The sequence below is a fragment of the Gymnoscopelus braueri genome (genome assembly GCF_963280865.1).
Source record: "Gymnoscopelus braueri genome assembly, chromosome: 12".
NCBI lineage: Eukaryota > Metazoa > Chordata > Actinopteri > Myctophiformes > Myctophidae > Gymnoscopelus > Gymnoscopelus braueri.
Window position 1 is genome coordinate 19,621,335 of NC_137614.1, and position 19,157 is coordinate 19,640,491.

Here is a 19,157-nt window from a genome sequence, read left to right on the forward strand (position 1 = left end):
ATCCTTTAAAGCAAAACAAAATCTCATGAATGAACCTGTAAAAAAAAATCCCATCTGTTTCTATGTCTTCCTCAGTGAATCCAGCCACCTGCATGTCGTCTCTCACTGCATCCTTAAACCTCCGCTTTGGCCTTCCTCTTCTCCTCTTACCTGGCAGCTAAATCTTCAGCATCCTTTACCCAATGTACCTCTCATCCCTCCTTTTCACGTCCAAACCATCTCAGCCTTGCCTCTCTCGCTTTATCCCCAAACCTTGTCACCTGGGCTGATCCTCTAATTTAATCATTTCTGATGATGTCCTTCCTTCCTTGTCACTCCTAATGAGAATCGTAGCATCCTCAATTCTGCCACATCCACCTCCTGTCTTTTCGTCAGTGCCACCGTTTCCAAGCCGTACAGCATCATGGCTGGTACCCCTCCCGTCTTATACATCTTCCCTCTCACTGGTATACTTCTGTTACAAATAGCTCCTGACACTTTCCTCCATCTGTTTCCTCAAAGTGCTCCTTCCATCTTCTCAACACACTGTCTTTGGTTGCTAGAACATTTCCATCCATCCTTTATCACCTTAACCTGTTGCTCATCCTTCCCATCTCAGTGCCTCTGTCTAGCCAAAAGGTGCAGGTCCTTTTCTCCCTCCTTGGTGTCCAACCTTTCATACAACTACTCATACTCTTTTCCTTAACCCTCACCACCTTTCTCTCTGCCTTACCCCTCATCTCTTTGTACTCCTCCCTACTTTCTCTCTGGCTGCCTTTCTTATCCTCTCCCTGAGCTCCACACAGCATTGTTCATCTTCACACCTAACACCAGCTCCCAGTACTCAAGCCGTGCTTGAGTACTGCAAGCTCCAAGGGCCCAGCTTCCTGCTTTGAAATAGAGTCTATATAGGAAGTAAAAGTTCATATGAATGGCCAGTAGGTTCGCTGTTTTACCCCTGCTGATGTCAGAAAGATTTTTTCTCCATTCAAGTGGGTGGGTTTTTGACGAACTTGCTTCCAGTTGCTAGTTTAAAGTCTTCTTTCAATCACCATGATATGTGTTTTGGGAAATTATGGTCCCATTTAAATTGATGATAAAGTAGGGTATGCTGTAGGAGGGGCGGGATGATTTGATTGACAAGCTACCCAACCAATAGCATTATTTCCGGTTGCGCAGGATATGACGCGATATAGAAAGATGTCGGATTTGAAATTCCTGAACAATCGGCTTCATTTACGGTCTGTAGAAACCAATGGCGTCACTTTGTTCATACATTTTTACAGTCTATGTGCTACTCATACGCTGGCACCGTCACTGTAAATGGTAACTCCTTTTTGAAAATGTTCAAACACATACTATGGTTGTGCTAATAGGTGATTTGGTAATTGACCTCAAATAATAGATAAAGATATGCAGAAATTAGTCTTTTGGTGGCCATCTTGAAAAAGAAATGGCTCCCATCTTTGATTTATGAGTGGCCCGGTTTCCTAAATCGAAGCGTGATCTCAAAAGATGATTTGTACCAAATGTGCGCTTGTATCACCATTTGAACAATTCTCCCAAATGTAGCTGTTATCTAGGCCACACCCATTGCACCCCCTTTTAGGCAATTAACATGAACACACCCACACACCTTCATACTCACATACTTTAGCAACATTTCGGCCTACTAGGACAAAAACTAGAAAGATTTGATCAACCACTGGTGGCCATTTAGAAAAATGGCTGCCACGCCCACCAGGGTGAGAATTTGTGATGGCCCAATATCCAGTTTTGTTCCCAATATATCAATCAACACTTCTGCCAAATTTGGCGCTTTAATCACAAAATTGAACGATTAGGCTGATGTATCGTGCCACGCCGCCCCACTATAAGTATTGGTCTGAAGTATGTTTTACAAAGTAACTATTAACTAAAGTCATCATCAGTAGTTTTAATTATTTTTACAAGGATTTACCCTAATAGGATAACAAAGTGAATGTTAACTGCTATGGCTAAGTTCTAGCTACCATATTGATAATTATTTCAAGATCTATAATCAGGCCTTTTCAATCTCACGAAAGAAATTCCACGCCATGGCCAGGGTTTTTGACTTGACTAGGCCATTCAATGTTTCTGTCCCTCTAGAGACCCGAATGTGAAAATATGTTAGAGTTTTTATTAAAATATGAAATGTTATAACTGTAGCCTACATGAGAAATAGATCATGGTAAAATTGTTTGAATAGTCATTGCCACTGGTATGTTTTTGTATTGTAATATCAAGTAAACGTAATTATAAAAAATATTATTAAACTTGAACTTAAATAGTACTTCTCATTTGGCTGGGCCTGGGGACCTCATGGACCCCCCACCCCAAGGGTCTCTATCCAGAACCACTTTGAAAAACATTGGCCTATAGTGGTCTTCACTGTTTGACTTGAGTTTCTTAATTCAAGTTTCCTCTGCAGTTTATGTACGGTAGTATTTCTCTCTTCTATTATTTAATTATTACTTTAATTAGACAAAGCTTTTCCGTTATATTCTATGATTCAAATAGGCGTTTGTTATCATCTTAAATAATATAAACACTCTTTCTTAAAATGATAATTTATCTAAATCTATAGGCTCTAGAGCTTCTTCTACAAATCTTCTACTAATATGGGGTCATATATTCCATGGAGGTTCTCTATTTTATACAATCATTTGCTATTACCATTTGACTGTATAAAAAATACACAGAAGAGATAGGCCTACCTCTTTTGCTGTTAGGTCCGTCAGACACTAGAGGGCAGCAATCTCATAGTTGTGAACTGCAGGCTTGTAAGCATTTGGCATTCAGTTGAATCAGTTAAAGTAACTGCACTTTAAATACTAAAGGAAGAACGCCCATGCTCAATTACTTAGCCAAATACAAGCACAGCCCACTGCACATACATATATTATGACTAAAATCTATTTATGGAGGTGAACATGGTTGTAGACATGTATGTACTGAATTGAGTGAATTGGTAGTGTCTTCCTGACTCCCACCCACTGCATGCTGGAAGAGGCTTCAGCCCCCTGCAAGATCATATATATACAATTAATTTGAACTCCTTTCCCAGAATTCCCACCCTCTGCCACTGCTGAAGAGCACATCTCACAGTAGTCTTCCCACCACCTCAAGCTCAACACAGACAAGACTGAGCTTCTCTTCTCTTCTCTCCCAGGTAAGTCCTGCCCCCAGCAGGATCTAACCATTTCCATTCCCTGGTGGCTTCCAGGGAGTCGCTGGATAGGACCGGGAAGTGGGGGGACATTAACAGGAAGGTTAGAGAAGTGAAGTGGGCCTGCCTGGCCTGCAGGAGAAATGGGCTGTTTTGTGAATCATTATGTTTAATTAATTATCTATTATGTAAAAAAAAATTGTGAACACATTAACATTTTGTCCAATCTGTATGGTATCGTATGATAATACAATATAACGTTTACAATTGGGGTGGTTGTATTTGGTCTCCCTACACCAGTGGTTCTCAAACTATTTTTGCTCAGGGCAGGACACCCCTGTAAATAACATTTTCATCCACGGCACCCCTGAATTACATTGTTACTTTTTCGCACCTTACATTTATGTCATGTTACGGTATGTAAATATGTAACTTTTCCCCCTAAGATACAGTATGTCACGAGGAAAACTCCTTATTAGGACAGATTGAAAATAACATTACTTGACATTTAACCACTTGAACCCCAGCATCCCTAAGTATTCAGGGGGAATATTTGCAAAAAAAATGCAGATCTACAAGCTCACAAATGTGTTGTGAGCTTGTAGATCTGCTATTTTTGGCAAAGAGATTTGGTGTTGATCGAAAAAGAACGCACCAAGTGCAATGTAACCCAGGTCCATTTTAGTGGACCTAGTATAGACTCAGAGTGGTTAAACTGAAGTGATATTGATTATATTAGCAAAGTATACTATTCTGTGGCACCCCTGGATTTGCGTAACAGCACCCACTTTGAAAAACTCTGCCCTACACAACCTTTGACCCAATCCTGTTTATGGGTTGACATGAATTTTGACTTTAAGTTCAAAATCCAATTTCTCCCCAGAGCAAGCAGGCAGGCTCTATTAACTCTGTGGTCAGCACTTGCGCAGGAGACCCGGATTCAAATCCGGGGTAGAACAGAAAAGTTACATAGTGCAGCTTTAAGTATCCTTAATTATAATTGTAGCCTATCTTTATTAAAGTATTACATTTAATTACACACAAGGTGTGTGTATTTGTCTTGCATACACACTCAGGTCGGTGAGAGCAGCCAATACACAAACAATGTGCACAATACGGGGAGGGCCAAACTAAAAAGTGGGGGTGACAAAATCTCTCAGTGCACCCCCATTCTGGCACCAGTGACATCTGTCCTTCAAAACACGCATTGCAGCAATCACTCGATCGTGTAGGTTTACACTTTACAACATCTGAAGGATCAGACCTTTCCTCGCGCAGGAGTCTGCCCAGCTTCTTGCTGCCCACACCTAAAACACTGGTGTTGCCCTACAAGGCACCCAATACCTTCAAGACACAATCCAACTATAACCCCTACGCTCAAATCAGGTAACACAGGGATGCTGTTTGAGCCTTACACCCAGGACAACGCTCCACACATCTCCCAAACATGAAATAAACTCCCCATCGCAGTCAGAACTGCAGACTCACTACCAATTTATTAAAAAAAAAAAATGGGCCTTTTCTGCTTTTATTGATAGTATACAGTAGACTGGCAGGAAATGGGGAGAGAGAGATGGGTAGTGACACGCAGCAAAGGTCATCAGCATTAGCAGCCTACGTAGCCGGACCGCTGCGCCAGCCGTCCGGGCCACTCCCAATTTTCTACCATAGTCTGAAGACTCACCTCTTCAGACTCCACTCACCCTAACACTCATCCCTCCTTGTATCCCTTCTTGTCACCTATTTCTTTTTTTCGATAGTTTACTATGCAGTTGCATCTTTGCCACTTATCGTGTTTTGACAAATGTTGTGTTTTTTCTTCACCACAAATATTAAGAATTTTATTTCGATAGAGTGTTGTTTAGACAGATCAGATGCAAGGTTGATGTTTACCTGCCTGATATCCTAGTTTCTTTAACGTTTTTTGAACGTTTTCAATAGCGTAACGTCCTGCATTATGTGCAATTTCGAAACAGGTGGTAAGTAGGACCGTTGAGTGATTTCCAACGAGCGCTTCCAAACTCAAACACTTAGAAAAAGAATCACCTGCACGGAATTTCTTGACAGAAAGTAGCTCATAACATGTTTACGGTGGATTTTTATGAAACCAAAAACTAGAAAGAGGATAATCCAAGTTTTCCGTACAGCTGCAATGTTGGTGAGTTTAACGTCGTTTAATGCAATCAGATAGGACTTTTCTGTTTGGTTGTATGGGCTGTCAAGGGTTGGTATTGCAACTCTAGATTCCAGATATTCAAAATAGAATCTCTTGCGGCTATGTGTAGACCAGCCTCGCATGGGTCTGCTGCTTGCCATGCGTTCTTTATAACTTTGCACCATTCTCAACGGAGAGACAGCTATCTGCTGGCATTCTCTCTTGTGTCATGCCCTGAGATCAGGTACAGCATGCTACTATAAAGAGGGGAGCACAATTATAGCCTGGAAACCAGACAAATCTGCCAGTGAAAAACAGTTATTTGCCCTCGGCAGATTTGGTCTGGCCCGCTCTGTGAATTCCCTGCCCCCGAAGTTGTGAGGCACCAATCAGGGCCCAGTATGCAAAGTGGGGCAGCTTTTTCACCAGAGGCATTTTTTTAATTCACCTCTTGGAAATGCAGGCTCCACACAGAGATTCCAACTAATATCTACGCACTGTACGCAGTGATATTAATCTGGCCATGCCAGGCTAGCACTATAAGACAATTGGAAACACATGCCGATCAATTAAACCTGGCACTGCTACCATGAGTCACTCCCTCCGTCAACAACCGAGACTCCCTATCCTTGCTGTTTTGCCTTGATTGAGCTTAAACCCTAACATTTAACTACACCAAAACTATGCCTAAACCTAACCCTAACCCTAACCTCACAAACACTATGCCTAACCCTAACCTTAACCCTAACCTCACAGAAATAATGCCTAAACCTAACCTCAAAACCCTGTCCACCTGGGCGAAACACCTGGGAAAGACATCCTCCCGTCAACAACCACAGTCTTAATTTAGTGAGAAATGGTTATAAACAGCTTAAATTTGGGGAAAATTAAGAATCACTTTCCTCACTGCAAGTGGTCAATGCCTGTATGAGATTTCAGATCAATTGGTCTACCCACTGAGGATAAAAATAGATGAGGACAGACAAACAGGAGTTTTCAGAGGTTTCCTCACTTTATAGTAGGATAATAGAGCACTGAAGTCTGATGTCACTGCCACTAGAGGGCGCTGTTTCACGGGTTTGTGGCTTTATTTTTTGTGTTGAAATCCCCATTTGGGAATCTTAGATCACGTCATATAAGAACTGTGTTCCAAACATAAACACACCACCCCGGCGTTTTTGTCAGGGGGTGGCTCTGCATCGTTTATGATATTCATTCATATTTGATACAGCCTGTTTCTGGCAAAAATTTAATTAATTCAGCCTTAAAAGTCTTAAGAATGACTACTTCCGGGTCTGATATCACTGTCCCTACAGCAGCCGCGTTCATGGGAAATGTAGTCTTTGGGTTGTTTGACTCGTTTCTAGTGTTTATATTGTGTTACTCTTTGGGTAAATGTGTACATTTACACCTTCAGTTGCCGGGGTGGCGTGTTTATTTTTGGAACACAGTTCTTATATGAAGCGATCTAAGATCCCCCAATGAGGATATCAACACAAAAAGTAAAGCCACGAACCTGCGAAAAGCGCCCTCTACTGGTAGTGACGTCAGGACTTCGGTGCTCAATAGGATAGGATTGTAGGATTTTATAGTAGGATAGTAGGATGTTGCGGAACTTACCTGAAATTGAGTGTTGGCTAAAGATCAATCCGCAGTTAAGAAGTCATGGATGTAAATAAATCTTTTATCCAGAGACTAGAAAGAATTTGATTGCAATGAATTTAGGCCTATTGTGCCTTAACGCCTTTGTAAAGGCACAACAAAGTTCAGTGTTGGATTACCTATCTCAAGCTAGTTTCAGGTCTCTGATTTTCACACTATACTGAAATTAATGAAATTCAATGGCTTCCTCGAAAATCAAGCATATTCCACTGTATATGTGGCAATAAGTATAGCGTGCATCGTAGCTTATAGTTGGCTAAACATGCCAGACCACCGGTAGCCTGCTGTCCTTTAACCTTCAGTTTAATTAACATGTGAGCATACATGAGCATTTTGCTGATGCTCTATCCAGGGTGAACTTAAGTTTTCAGTACCTTGCTAAAGGAAGGAAAGAATGTGACATGTTTGTGGTTTTACTGTCAACTGTTTTCTGTAGTAGTTTGCGTAAAACCATTCTCAGAAGGTACTATGATCAATGAAAATACAAGGCTCTATTCTAAAAAAGCCCCCCTAGGCCCTAGCAGCTGAGAGGCTGTGCTGCTACTAAACTTACACTCAACTGGAAATGTTGGAAGAAGGGAGGCGCTACAGGAAAGGCTTAGTATTCATCCTTCAATCTGCCTATTAGATTGTGAGATATATTGTGTACAAGGTAGACACTTTGGCCTGAGGGTGGTGCTAGAGGAAAGGACATGGCACTCAAATAGGAATCCTCTTCCAGGGATTGTGAACGCAGTAAGCACATTTCATGGCAATGTCAGTAGATTTTGAGATTGTGTGTGCAATTAGAACATTTTGCCTAAGACTCTCGCTGGAAGGTCATTCAAAGTGTCAAAAGTGTATAAATGCAGCATGTGGTATTTGTTCCAAATGTCTTAATGTCTTACCTGTTCCAAAAAGTATCCTCTGAGATTGGTGAGACACTCTCTTAGAGGTAATTAAAGGTGTAATCTGTATTCTTACGCAGACCATTTACTGTTCAGCTACACCATTATCTGCCTTCAGTTACTGCCCCATGGCAAAGCGAACTGTTATGAGTCCCACCTGACCCATAGGGCCTGTTGTTTAGTATGGCCTACACACACACACACACACACACACACACACACACACACACACACACACACACACACACACACACACACACACACACACACACACACACACACACACACACACACACACACACACGCATGCACATGCAATTTGCTGTCCCCTAGGCTATATACACTCCCTTTACAGTACGTAAAATGCGCTTGCAGCGTTTTCTAACTGCACTGTCAATGAAATATCATCTGCCTACTCAGCACTCATCATAATCAATTTAGACTTTCTTCTGAGGAGTAATTGAGTGGGTGTTCGCTCTCTCTCTCTCTCTCTCTCTCTCTCTCTCTCTCTCTCTCTCTCTCTCTCTCTCTCTCTCTCTCTCTCTCTCTCTCTCTCATATTGAGACAGAGGGTTTATTCAGCCACAGAGGTGTTTTTGTCCATAATAATCCATGCAGAGAGTCTTCTATTAACTTTGCTTGGTGTATTTAACATGATTAGGAACTACTGTATGGTTTGTGGCTTAGCTAGGGGTTGAAGGGAGTTCAATAAGTGTCTGCTCTTATGAATGGTTCAGAAATGTTATTAAATATTTGGCTATCCATTGAGTTGTTCAAGGAGTAGCTATTAAGTTTAATAGCTTTAATTTATTCTCATATTACCACAACCAATGATTACAGGTTGTTTAATTATTATTATTATTATTATTAGTAGGAGTAGTAGTAGTAGTAGTAGTAGTAGTAGTAGTAGTAGTAGTAGTAGTAGTAGGAGGAGGAGGAGGAGGAGGAGGAGGAGGAGGAGGAAGAGGAAGAGGAAGAGGAAGAGGAAGAGGAAGAAGAAGAAGAAGAAGAAGAAGAAGAGGAGGAGGAGGAGGAGGAGTCATAGTAGTAATAGTATTAATAGTAATCGTATCTCTTGGCTTATCATTGGTTGTATTGATTAGTGAACATGTATTTATTTGTGCAGCATTGCTTTTTTAGTTTGTTGTACACCACCTTTAGAGTTACTGGGTTTAGTACTGTAATGCTAAATGATCAATTTTCCTGTTTACAACACTGTATGTATAGTTTACACAGTGAATCATTATAAAACAAGAAACCCTGACTTTCATTGGATGTTGTACCCTGTTAGCATGGTATAGTGTTATTGTAGGAGTCATTGACTATGACCATAGACAGTGGTAGGATCAAGAATAACTGAGGGACTGAGGTTTCCCATTCATGCTTACACAATCAACAGGTTAAAACAAATGTATGCTTTGTCAAGCATACATTGCGCACATGTTTACACAAATGTGACACTTTTTTGGTTGAGAATCTGTATTTTAAGCACTGCAGCCAGTGTATATCATCACCAGCTAGATCTGTTACTGGGTCAGAATATAGCATTATAAAATATGTTAAAAACGATTAGAAAAAAGATTAATAGACTAGAAAATCTGAGAAAGCAATTTTATTGATCACTATTGTCTATTACGGTCTATTGCTAGATTTGATTACTAATGGCTTATTGTCTCCGCCAGGATGGATGGCTGAAGGCCCAGCGGCCTAAGGCCGGAGACTTTCGCCCATGTCCGTCCATCCGTCTGTGAGTGTGTCGTGTGACTGTGAGCAGCTAATCTCTGGCGCCATTGGACCGGGCACATCACATGAAAGAGACATACGTTTAGGATAAATCTTCTGCAAATTAGGCACACATAATCTTGGGAATTGCACGCCACAGGACAGTGAGAGAAAGAGAGACGCAGTTTGAGTATGTATTCTTGGGGCGTGCCTCCTGGTACTTGATCATGCTGTGAAGGTCATTACAGCAATAATACAATTTTCTGCATCCAATACTGCTACGACAAACAGGCATTTATTCCACCACTCTATCTCTTTGTGCGCCATTACTCAATGTCACTGTCATAGGCTTACACCTAATCTAAAAACAAGATCAACACATCGCCTATACAGTTGACGCAATCCCTGCAATGTCACATTCTGCCTCTTTACACAGCCCTGGGTAGGCCACCTTGCTTGGCGGAGATACTGTATGCACTCTGCTGGTGCACACCTTTGTCGTTGCCACTATTCTGCATACAGTAACCCATAATGTAAAAGTGAATTGTTTTCAGAGGCGAGTTGGTGTCTGCGAGATGATCTTGTAAACTGCTTGACCGATCAGCAGAAAAGAGTTGTGCACACTGCCAGTAGGCCACAGAAGTACCATCACTAATCTTCCACTTTTCCCCCACGTTTTAACCGTTGGGTAAAATCTCACTTACATTTTTATAATAGAAGTCAATGGGGCTCTGTTTGGGCCAAAACTTTGCTCAAATGTGGAATCATACGCCATAGATAAGTCATAGATAGACCTAGATGACGGACGGCACTGGCTGGCCACACAAAGTCCGAGATACACATTGGAGTGGTGCCGTTCCCACATGATTTGATTTTGTTCCTGTAGAAATGAATCAAAAACAAAAAGCTTAAATTAATTTGAGATGTAAAATACCACTTAAATACATTATACTGACCTGATAAAATATTCGTGTAGTGATAAAACATTATTTATTTATTTTTCTTTATGCACATCCTCTATCAGCTAGTAGGCTCAACAACAAAAATAAATAAATGAAAGTCTTGTTTGATTGTTTTTATCTTTATTATATGATAAAATATTCAATGGCATATTTTTCTTTAAAAAGGGTCTTGTTATCTTTTTTCTGCTCGTAGGTTCATTCTGTATTGATCAATCCTCTATAGTCACACCAGCTCTTAATGGCTTCACAGCCATGAATATTAGATCAACTTTCCCTTCGCCCCACAGCGTAAATATGATGAGCCAGCCTGACCTGGCTGGAAGCAGACAAACACAGGGTTGGGGATTGCAATAATGAGATATAATGAAAGATATGACCAGATAGAAAGAAATGTGATATGAGACTGGTGTGTCACAAACATACCTTTACATGTCTACATGCACGCACGCACACCCACGCACGCACGCACGCACACACATGCACACGCACACGCGCACGCACACGCACACGCACACGCACACGCACACGCACACTAAAAAATATATATGCCCAAAGATATATTTACATCTATTAATGTGAACACAATCAAAACTGCCATCAGATGTTTTAAACAGAATATAAACAGTCGCTCTTGTCAGAACCTTCTATTATCCAAAATTGTTTTATTATTTTTCCAGCCATATAAAGATGCCAGATAGTCTCCTGAGGAAGATTAGCCTCAATATCAGCATAGTAACAATGATGCTGGAATGATACAACCCATTATGCCAAAGAGAGAGAGAGAGAGAGAGGAGAGGAGACAGGAGAGAGGAGAGAGAGAGAGGAGAGGAGACAGGAGAGAGGGGAGAGAAGGTGAAGGAGGGCGTGACAGAGGCTGGAGGAAAGACAGGACATCAGCATCACATGTTTTTGTTTTGTGCTCAGAACCAAGACAGTAAAGATTCTTCTCTACTCATTTTCATTCACTTGGCTGTTCATCTGTCAAAGACGTTCGCCATTTTACTTTTTTTATATTCTTTAGTTAATCTCAAGATAGTCTGAGAGTGTTTGGCTCTCTCTGTCTGCATGCTCGAGGATGCTACTGAGTCAGACTGCTCAGAATCCTCTCTGAGCGATGTGTGAGTGGGTTGTAGTTCTAGTCCCCCACCAGAGCACTACTACATATAACGCTATTTGTTGTAGCTCAAATTCCTCCGGGCTCCCAGAGACGGACAGTGTGCATTTGGAGGAGGTGTCTCTCTGACAGAGAAGGAGCCATGGCTGGGGAGATCGTAGTGGGGATACTCTTTAACTTACTACTACCTGTGCTGCTACTTGCTGGTGAGTTGGCTTGTCCACCTCTAATACTACGATGACTACTATTATTAACTACTATACTGTACTGTATATTACTGATGTGAAATGAGGTTTCTTTTGGTGTTCTTCTGAGGAGGTGAAAGGAATGTGTCTAGTTTAATATTACTACTTGTCTTCCTGGCTGATGCATACTGTCTCTAATCAGTGTCTTAATCAGACTTTGTGTGATAATAATTCAGCAATTTAATTTTAGATTTAGCAAACGGTTCAAAATATCTTTATTTCATTCTATCTCTGTTTCTTCCATACGTTTGTTTTTTAAACTATTTAGCCTTGGAACCCCGCACGATTCTCATTGTGAGGACTCAACTAACAAGGACACAACTGATTTTGTGTGAGGGAGAAATGGAAAGGGAGACCTTTTTAGTCCTGTGGGGGAATTAGAGTTTCAGCTTAATCCAGCTGGGGGTTAAGTGTCTTGCTCAGTGACACTTTAACACAAAGCCAGGGCAGGAACCGGGGCCCTTCTGTTTCCCAGATGGCCTCCCTACCCATTCAGCTACGGCCGTATGGTGTATTTATTGTGGATATGTAGCTTTGCGTTTAGTTGTGTTGAAACAGTGAAGGTACTGGATGCTAAGCTTAATTTGTTGGATATGTTGATAATATGATTACTTTATGAGGCTTAAATGAAGGGCAAAGTTGCACCAGATTTGTATTATAAAATATTGCTCTGCTTGCACTAACTCATAAAATCCAGCTTACAATGTGCAAAATGAATTACTGGGGATTACTTGCTAAAACACATTTCTGTCCACTCTCTCTAGCTGTCATAATGTTTAGTAGTGCTTATACATCACACATGATCATTCTAGGGACACTATTGTCTGGTCAGTGTGAATCCACACTCCTTGTACTGGTAATGTAAGAAATGATTGAAACATATAATACTGTTATACTCACTGTAGTTGTGCCAGATATACTGTAACACCAGCTAAATTCCTGAAATACAAATTAACTCCTGTGAGCTACCAGTGGATCCCAGGAATGTTGAGACATACTGTACACCTGGGTTTCTAATGTTGATGGATGCAAGTGTAAGTCTGGGTGATAGGTAAACATTCCTGGGATAAATGTTATATCACACTGTGTTGATGTTGTTGGTTCAAATCTATCCATTAATGTACTGTACATCTCATCTCCCATCCTATTATCTATTATCGGACATGTAAAACATTACATAAATCATTGACAACCATAGCCATATGGTATGTCAGTATATCAGTCAGTATCATACCTCAATCTAATGCACCAAATAATTGAGAATTATTTAACAAGTCATTATAATTATTACTGATGTGTGATTTATTATTTGATTTATATAAGAACAAAATACTAATTATACTATATGTCAAAATGTTAATATTATATTGTTGCATTTCCTATTATTGTTATTTTTAGCTTGTTATTATACATTGAAATACAGTGCATTTACACCTTTTTAGCTTCTATGAAACAACTGCTTTCAGTTATAAATTTTTGTCTGTATTTCGCCCAACATATTAGGGACTCATGTTCAGGCTTAGGATGTAAAAACTGGTAATCTGGTAATCAGTCTGGCTCTGTATTTGTCTACAGTACAGTATGTGTATGAGGGGGTATGTGTATTTGAGTTCATGTATGTGTGTGTGATGGTGTAGGACTGTAGGTGCTTTTCCAATGAACAGCATTTGCGAACACCGCAGCAGGAAAGTGACTAGATGTATGAAGAAGAAAAGTCATTTTCTTTCTTCTTTCTCTTTTACGTCTACAGTACACAATAAAACCCAGAGTGTTAACTTAACTCTGAGAGTTTGCCTAAATTCTCAAATAAATCAACACAGTATTTTACTGTACTTTAATGGAACATTTAAATAACTTGAAGTTGGGGGCATGGCCCTACCAAGTTTTTATGTATTTACTGGGCCTACTCCAGTACTATGCTGGTTGTGTGCAGATAGCATGTCACAGTTTAGTTGAGATTGGAAGCATCTTCACTGGCTACTTTGGTTATTATTGAATACTGCTTATTCTGAATACTGTAAAAACATTTGAGACAAGACGACTATCACAATTTTGAATCAATTAGACACCATTTTAGACCTTTTCGCTATGGGCTCATATAATTAAAAACCATGCTTTCCATCCCTCTCTAGGAGATGGAGCTTTTTCCACCTAGTCTAATCTTGGCATTAAATCATTTAATGAGTTATATTGAGGGCACCTTTGCATCCTTAAAACAGATCTCAGCTAAATTGAGAACCCAAACAAGTCATTTGGATGGTAGCTTTGTCCAGGACACAACGTCCCAATTTCATTTCCAGCCGGTAAAGCCCCCACATGAATGCTTTTTCATTACTAGAGGTTCAGGCCGCAACGCGGTCCTCACACCTATGTCGCACCACCGAGCCGCCTGATATGCCCATATATGGAGATCTCTATATCTGTCAGTCCTTGTCCCTTTTATGCCCACATATATGGAGATCCATGATTTGTTTGCACCTGATACCACGATTGAGGTCGACAACACACTCCATATTTGGGCGTAGCTGCATTGGGAACTCCTTATGGTTATGGCTGAGTCAAAGTGACATGAGCGTGATGACATAGTCCGCCTGTCCTCCATTAGCCAATTTTAATATAGGATCAACCCCTACGTAAAAATGTATCATCACACGTGATGAGAAAAAAATCTCTTCAGAGTTCCTCATTGTTAGCTGTCAAATGGGAGCAGGATATAGGCAAAGAAATGACTGATGATTTATGAAAAATCCTACACCCCACTCAATAGACATTTCTCAAATGTATCCTGATATTAACCCTGTATGCGACAGATGTTGACAAGCTCCTGCATCATTTTGCCCATCTCTTCATAACTATTGGTCCAATATTTTGGAAACATTATCAGGGGTATTTCAGTTGCAATTTGATCCAGTTGCATCAGCAGCACTCTGTGGGGTAGTACCGGATACCGTGGTCCTGCCAAAACTTAAAGCTGACCTTGCGGCCTTCTTGACCCTAATGGCTACAGCTGTTGGATGTCATCCTCTCCTCCATCCCGCTAGGCTTGGATCAGAGATATTCTTCATTCAGTAAATTAAAAGCGATTAGATACACACTGTGTGGGTTACGGTACATTTTTGCTATTTAGCTATTAGTATGTTATTTCGCCCCCAATACTACCAGAATCCATTGAAAAACCATCAATTTTGTAAAGTGAACTAGTCTGAGTTTTTTGTCAGTAGGTAACTACTGTGATATGCAGTACATAATGTTCATGTCATTATGTTTTTTTTTTTTACTATTTGAGAAACTACTGTTTAACATAGGAAAAGCACCAATAAAAATAGTTTTGAAAGGAAAAAGAAAAAAGGAAACCCTATACTTCGTTGACCGTGGTCATCCAGGGCTCTATTATAGTCCGTTCCTTTTTGTAAAGTAGTCAGATAAACTATGAGATGCATTTTAAGCTTCAGTCTTACTGTCATATTTGTGTGTTCTAAGATGAGTCTTAAGGTCCTTACACACCGGGGCGAATTCTTCATGCGAATAAATATGTTTTCTTTTAAACCTTATAAATTCAATGCAAGCGTCCACATCAGTTTCGCGAAGCGAAAAAGCGTCTTTTAATTATTCGGAACGAGTCCGAATTTTGCGTATATTCGCATATTCGCCGGTGTGTAAGGACCTTCATACTGTAGTCTGGACTAAAACATGTACGTAGGCTACATTCTTAAATCCTCATCCATGAAATGGGCAGTCAGTATGCATTATATCTGGTACTGTATATACTGTATGCTAGCGATTCCCAACCTGTGGGCAGGGATATTGCAAGTAGGCCCACAAATAATTGGCAAAACACTAAGATTTGAATAATAATTTAATATTAAAGGGATAGTTCACCCAAAAAATTACTTACTTTCTATCAATTACACACCCCATGAAGCCTTGAATTCATGGAGATTTTTTAGTTTTTGTCCCATTCCTAAGTCTCCGGTAGGAGACTCAAAGTTGACACTTTGAGTCTCCTACCGGAGCCGCCGCTGGTCATAAAGTTATTGGCTTAGGAATGCGACAAAATAAAAAAATCTCCATGATTTCAAGTCTCCATGGGGTGACTTATCGATAGAAAAAAAAGTCATTTTGGGGGTGAACTATCCCTTTAATGTAAAAAAAAAACAAAAAAATATATGTATATTTAAAACCTTGAAACCTTGAAATTTGATTTCATTGTTATGCTGCGTTCACACTGGCAGACACAAAAGATACAAAGCGACACAGCATATCTGTGGCTTTGTAGCTTTGTATCCCGTGTTGCTCAGCACGCTCGTTGATGACGACGTCATCAAGTGTGCATCCGTGGTGCCAACCAAATCGGCCACAGTTGCAGCTGTTGCAACAAACGTCGGATGCATCTTTGTAATCTTCATGTCGTTGGCTTACATTTCAAATGGTAGCCTGTAGCTTTGTATCTGCCAGTGTGAACGCAGCATTATACCGATAAATCGGAACTTGTTAGTTCCATTGAGTCAAGCCGGGAACACAATCGATTGATTAATCATTTAAATAAACATGCTCTTAAAATACACACACTCCGCCCATCTGACCACTTAACACGGCAGACGAAATTCTTCCGTGTTATTAGTGGTAAGGTGAGTGAGCCGCGAACACTTTCTCCATTTTCAAGTTGGCCCTGATCCAGAAAAGGTTGTGCACTTCTGCTTGCTTAACGGGCACCGGCCTACTCAGGAACGATGCAAGACGGGAACGATGCAAGTTTGGAATGCATAGTAGTATTGCATAATAGCCCCACCCGGCTATGCAATTGTACCCATTTTCAGAGTACCTGTTGTACCCGTCTGTCTGTCTGTGTCCCTTTTATGCCCATGTATGGAGATCTTAGTATCTGCCCATATATACCGACTTCACGCCAGGCACCGCACTCCTTCTGGTCGATACACACACCGAGTTTGAACAATTACACAGAGATTACACACATTTATGGAAGGATATCTAAATAAATGACTATTGTGTATAGTGTTTTTATACAATAAGCCATATTTGGTGTTCTTTCCAAATACATATTGTAAATACATATTATTTTAGTAGCAGCATTTTCCTGAGATTATTCTATGAATTTAAATGTTTTATACCTGGATAGAATAATAGATGAACTGTGTTGCGTCTCTGTCCTTCCTTCAGCATCCTCCTTCCGCTACAATGGTCTGTCGTTTGTTTACTTCCTGTTCCTGCTCACACTGCCACTGCTGCCCAACCCAAACCTGGCCTCCATGAAAGGTGAGATAAACAGAAACAACAGTACAATAGAACAGAAAGTGTATTAACTACATAGTAAAATCCTCAGTGTTAACTTAAGAGGGTTTACGAGTGTATAAATTAACACTGAGGATTCTTCTGTACTGTTAAAGAAAATACACATCAGTACACAATGACACGCCCAAATGTGCCTTGGTCACCATGAAAGGTGACAACTATATTTATGAAATTTTGTATTTATTATAGTTAATTTCTTGACATATAATTTGCTTCTATATATTTTTGCTGACTTATTTTGTTACATATTGCTTACTTTTTTACACATCACGTTACTTGTGAGCCGTAACAGTACACTACAAAGTATAACTGCAACATATAACACTAGCACACTATGCATGCATTCACACATACAGCACACACTCATTCATTACTTTACAGGTACGCATGCAAGTACTCCTCACCTCAATTTCTTATTAGAAGACTACATTTTATCCAAAGAAAATCATTTCAAATATAACAATAATGTTTGTGTGACAAAGACAGAGAGAGAGAGAAATAGAGAGAAGGAGGTAACAGTGGAGTACAAGTAGTTTTTGAGAGGATCTACATACTTTACTTGAGTTTTTACACTTATCATAACCCTTTCATTTTTACTCCACTATATTGACATTGGACACTGCGTTACTTGCAACAAACTAAAATCTGAAATATAATTGTCAGTCTCTCATCATCATTATATTGGATTATCCAGACTGAGCATATTCACGTGAGAACAACTTGTACTCTCTTAGTCTCTTCAAGACAATTTACCTGCTGTCCATTGTTGTGTGATACCAAAATATAGCATGTCACTGCCATGGTAACTGATGAAACACAAGAAACATTCTGAGGAAACTAATATGTTTATGGTTATTCTACTAATATGGTAATAGGGTTATGGTTCATTTACATGTTATTATATTTACACCTTTCATGTGTAAGCTTTTTTTTCTTTCTATCTTAGAATTCTACAGCTTTCAGTGAACAGTAGCCATTTTAACGTCATCATTAGAACGTTCAGTTCCCAACATTTCTAATCGCATATGTGAGATTGTTCACCTGAAAGTATTGTACTGGGACAAATTATCTCAGTCTTTATGGCTTTATTTCAAATCACAGTTAATAAAGCTTGGAGAGAGAACCCCCCCCTGTACAATGAAAATCATGTACTTTTACTTTTGATAGTACATTAATTGAGAGCTATTTTAAGAATTTGAACACATTTGCACACGCTTGCGTGCTTGCTCGCACACACACACACATCAGTATTATTAGTAGTTACCGCCTCTGCATGTGCTCTTCCTATACTGATCAATACATTCTGATGAATTAAAGTCTCTGAACCCCCTTCCCTCAAAGTACTTTGTAAAGGGGATGCGGTCAGAATGGTTGGATCAATTATACATAACTTGGTAATTACCGCGTGGAATTAAAAGATGTCGTCTCAGCATTTTGACAGCATTTTCTCTCCTTATCTCCCCCCACTTCTACTCTCCCAACTAAAACTGTTTGCCTTTCAGTCTGTCTTTGAAAGCATAATATATTCTATGGTTATCTTCACCCCCCTTATATGGTCCCACTCTCTACTCTATGGGCTAAGTGGTCAAGTGTGTGTGTGTGTGTGTGTGTGTGTGTGTGTGTGTGTGTGTGTGTGTGTGTGTGTGTGTGTGTGTGTGTGTGTGTGTGTGTGTGTGTGTGTGTGTGTGTGTGTGTGTGTGTGTGTGTGCTCGCTTGTGCGTGCGTGCGTGCATGTATTTGTGTGTGTGTGCGTTTGTGTGTGTGAGTGCGTGCGTGCGTGCGTGCGTGCGTGCGTGCGTGCGTGCGTGCGTGCGTGCGTGCGTGCGTGCGTGCGTGCGTGCGTGCGTGCGTGCGTGCGTGCGTGCCTGCGTGCGTGCGTGCGTGCGTGCGTGCGTGCGTGTGTGCGTGTGAGTATACTGGATGAGCAAGTAC

The 19,157-nt window shown here is 40.4% G+C and overlaps 1 protein-coding gene across 1 annotated transcript in view; it reads left to right on the plus strand.

Moving 5' to 3' along the window:
* Positions 1-11,812: 11,812 nt before the first annotated feature.
* LOC308096415 (piezo-type mechanosensitive ion channel component 2) overlaps positions 11,813-19,157 on the plus strand; it is a gene marked incomplete at its 5' end in the record, with an annotated part of 44,940 nt that continues 37,595 nt past the window's right edge. Inside the window, 2 exons of the mRNA XM_080443837.1 lie at positions 11,813-11,876; positions 17,094-17,189. Of these exons, the coding sequence (XP_080299963.1) occupies positions 11,813-11,876; positions 17,094-17,189 (160 nt within the window). The remainder of the gene's footprint in view (positions 11,877-17,093; positions 17,190-19,157) is intronic.